General features: G+C 43.5%; 1 protein-coding gene across 1 annotated transcript; it reads left to right on the top strand.

Moving 5' to 3' along the window:
* Nucleotides 1-243: 243 nt before the first annotated feature.
* Nucleotides 244-3911, top strand: LOC125482182 (putative zinc finger protein 876; the record flags this gene model as incomplete). Its single annotated transcript, XM_048594187.1, has 3 exons — nt 244-360; nt 754-849; nt 3416-3911. Coding segments are annotated over exons 1-3 (709 nt in total), but the record flags the coding sequence as incomplete, so codon positions are not given.
* Nucleotides 3912-3919: the final 8 nt, after the last annotated feature.

The raw sequence follows: 3919 nt of genomic DNA, 5'->3' as shown, positions 1-3919 counted from the left end.
CACCAGTTTTGTCTCTCTAATAAGAAAGCAGCCCGGTGACCCAGAATGTGTATGGCGACTCAGTGTCAGACTTTGTGATATTATATCCCTGGGATGCAAAAGGCACGTTTTATACTTTATAAAATGTATAATACATGTCAGTTGTCCTGGTAAGAAGTAAAGAGAAAGATTGCTTGTACACATTACGACAAATAAAATTCAGTCTTTCCAGTGGTGGGCACTTAACCCAGAATTCCGAGCGCTATGCACTGCATTGCTTATCACTGCGCAGGCTCAGTATGTTCCCGCGTGGCCACGGTCGAGAGCATGCGCAGTGGGAGCGACCCTGGGAAGTCGCTGTTCTTTTCGGCTCCACAAAAGGTAACAATGAGGCGGAACGGAGGAGGCGATAGACCGGGCGGTTAGACGGGGAGGCTTTCTAAACACTTTGTGAATGTGACAGACCCCGTATAAAGAAACTATCTATTCCCTTTCGTAAAATGTCAAAATCGAGGCTCTCTCTCAAAGGCAGGCCGCGGGTAAAGGCCGCCATATTTGTAGGAGTTTAAAGGGCAGCAGGGCGCATATGCGGTTATCCTGGGCCAGCGGAGCGAATGTTGTGAATACCTCTCCTGGACTGACAGGAATGGAGTTTTTACAGGGAGTCAGGAGGGGAGCATTTACACACAGCAAACTCCAAATCAAAGAAATAATTGCTTCTTCTGAAATTGTGTCCCAGACTGACTGAGATGGCTTTTGTAAATTTTTTTACAGCATCTCAGAAGAGGATTTGCAGATCGGAAACACAAACCAAATGATCTAAGCATGCCTTTTTGTTCATTCAGCACTGAATATTATCGGCCTTTAAAGGTAAGTATTGAGTAAAATAAAAGTAGCATAAAATTCCTTCTTACATCTCCCAGTAAGTATTGCCCAATATCTTAAATCTGTGTACCAAACAATTTTACTATCAGTGAAGAGGAACAGCTGCTCTTTATCTATCCGGTTTAAACCGATCATAAACCTAGACACCTTTATCAAATCAGAGATAACAAGAACTCAAATGCTGGAATCTGAGATAACACAGTGTGGAGCTGGAGGAACACAGCAGGCCAGGCAACATTAGAGGAGGAGGAAAGTTGATGTTTTAGGACGGGACCCTTCATCAGATAATTTTCCTGCAGGTCCACACTGTGTTATCACCCCCTTTATCAACTGTCATATCAATCTCCTTTGCACTGTGCAGAACAACTTGAGTTTCTCCAACCTGACCTTAAAACCAGTATCCCTCAGTTCTTTAACCATTCTGATGAATTTCCTTTCGAATCACGTGTCAGACGCTCACATCCTTCATGGAGATCGCCTGTTTGTGCAGACCCAAATGCTGTCTGTTCAAGTGAGTGATGTTATGACACACGGACAATTACTCAGTGACATCACTCTGATTCCTAGGTATCCTGAACTGTGATAGTTTCCTCTGACCCCAGTGCTTTTGATATCTTTTGAGGGGTAGACTCTAGCATTTGATTTTCAAGTTGGAACACAATGAAATTATTTCAGTATTTTTAACCAGTAATCTACACAATTCAGCTTCTCGTGCTGTTCTCGGATATCTGACTCTGGAACTGGAGCTCCTTCCCTTACAGCATTGTGAGAGCTCATGTGGGAAGATAGAGCTGTTAAGGCAGCAGCACATGGTTGGGAGAATTTTGTCACCCCCATAATATCGTATTATGTGACTGATGTTAAAAATTGCTTTATAACACTGCTGAATGAGAGACCATCCATTGTTCTGGTTCATCTCTGCTCTCCTTGATCAACTCTCCGTCATTGTCTAACTTCCACTGTCTTCAATAATGGGTGTGACTGTCCTAGGTATTTTATTGTTACTTCCATTCACTCTCTAAATGAGGTTTATACAGCAGAACATTGCCTGAGCATTTGCTGCTGGCAATTATATTTCCTTAGTAGCTCCCACAATGCTGTTCGGTGAGGAGTTATTCACCAAGTGGTGATGAAGGAACTGTGATATGTGTCCAAATCAATGACAATTAATTTATATCAATGTAGTGTCTTTCACAGAATGGAAACTTCCAAGCTGTTCCTCGGGAGTATTATAATGCAACGTTTGACCAGAATCACATAATAAGATGTTAGGGAGGTGACAAAATGTTTTATGGTCAGATTTGTTGTTTTGAAGGAGTATTTTAAAGTGCAAAACTGAGGCAGAGAAAGGGAGAGGTTTAGTAAGGAAATTTCACAGTTTGTGGCCTTGGCAGCTAAAGCTTGAGGGCGCCAAATGTGAAACAGTTAAAATCAAGAATTTTCAGGAGGTTGGAATTGGAGATAATGCAGATATCTGGAAGGACATCTTTTTTAAAAAGGTCATTCTTGGGGTAGGGGTGGCCATTACTGGCCATTTACTGACCAGCCCTAATTGCCCTTGAGAGGGCTGGAGGCTGGAGGACATTACAGAGCGAGATAGAGAGGAGACGATCAAGAGATTTGAACAAAAGGATGAAAAGTTTAAAATTTAGCTGCGTGAGCATGGGCCAGCTGGTGAACAAACCCTGTTGTGAACACTCATGAGGGCAGCAGAGTTTTGGATGGCCTCAGGATGACATCACCTGATGAGTAACCTATAACTCCTTCCCTCACAGCATTGTGAGAGCTGATGTGGGAAGATAAAGCTGTTAAGACAGCAGCACATGGTTGGAAGAATGAGCAATGGTAAAAATCTCATTTAGATACAGTCAATGGAAGGAAGAAAAAAGCACTAAACAGAGCTCAAGGGCACCCAAAAATAGAGGCAGAGAAGTAAGACAAGTGCAGAGACAGGAATGTGAGAGGGTGGTGAGGAATGCGTAAGGATAGTTAAGTCCAGAGGTAACAAAGGAATGGACGAGAGTTTCAGCAGCAAATGAGCAGAGACTAGGAGGAGTCGGGTAATGTTACTGTGGTGGAAGTAGGCAGTCTTGATGATGGTAGGGATATGTGGTTGAAAACTCATCTCTGGATGAAATATTTCACCATGGTTATGACTTATTTGGTTCAGACTCCAGCAGTTGCCACAGAGGGTTTAGAGTCAGTTGTGAGGCAGTAGAGTTTGCGTTGGGGAATGAAGATAAAGGCCTCGGTTTTGCCAGTTAGTTAATGGGAGGAAATTTCTACTCCACCAGGACTGGATGTCAGCAAAGTTTGGATGGTGTGTGACCTGGAGGGAACTTGGAGGTGGTGGTGTTCACATCCACCTGTTACCCTGCCCCTTCTCAGTGGTGGAGGCTGAGTGTTTAAAAGATTCTGACAGAGTTCTGGTCAAGTTGTAGGTGTCCAAAATCCCCCTCCTTCATTCTCGATCTCCACACAGAAGCCAATGTCTTTAGAGATTGTCTCTGTCTCTGACTGCATTGTTTTTTGTTTGATGTCAATTTCACAAGATATTAGAAGGAGAAGATTTTCAAACGCACCATCACACCAGGATCTGATGGAGTCGCTCATTTTATCACAAATGGAACATGATCAGATTTTAAACCTGGAAGGAAAAAGCTCCATTCACACTGGAGAGAAACTGTATAGGTGTTGTGTGTGTGGACAAGGCTTCAGCGAATCATCAGACCTCACAAACCACAAATGCAGTCACACTGGGGTGAAACTGTGGAAATGTGGGGATTGTGGGGAGGAATTCACTTCCGCATCTGAGCTGGAAACTCATCGACGCAGTCACACCAGTAACAAGCCATTTACCTGCTCAGTGTGTAGGGAGGGATTCACTCAGTCATCTAGCCTGCTGGAACGCCAGCTCATTCACACTGACAAGAGACCATTTCAAAGCCCAGACTGTGGAAAATGCTTCAGAACATCCCGGAACCTGATGTCCCATCAACTAGCTCGCATTAATGAGAGACCTTTTAAATGCCAAGACTGTGGAAAATGTAATAAA

The sequence above is a fragment of the Rhincodon typus genome, unplaced genomic scaffold, assembly GCF_021869965.1.
Source record: "Rhincodon typus isolate 14 unplaced genomic scaffold, sRhiTyp1.1 hic_rhity00006812, whole genome shotgun sequence".
Lineage (NCBI taxonomy): Eukaryota > Metazoa > Chordata > Chondrichthyes > Orectolobiformes > Rhincodontidae > Rhincodon > Rhincodon typus.
The sequence above is the reverse complement of the archived record's forward strand: the minus strand, read 5'-3'. Positions and strand labels throughout refer to the sequence as shown.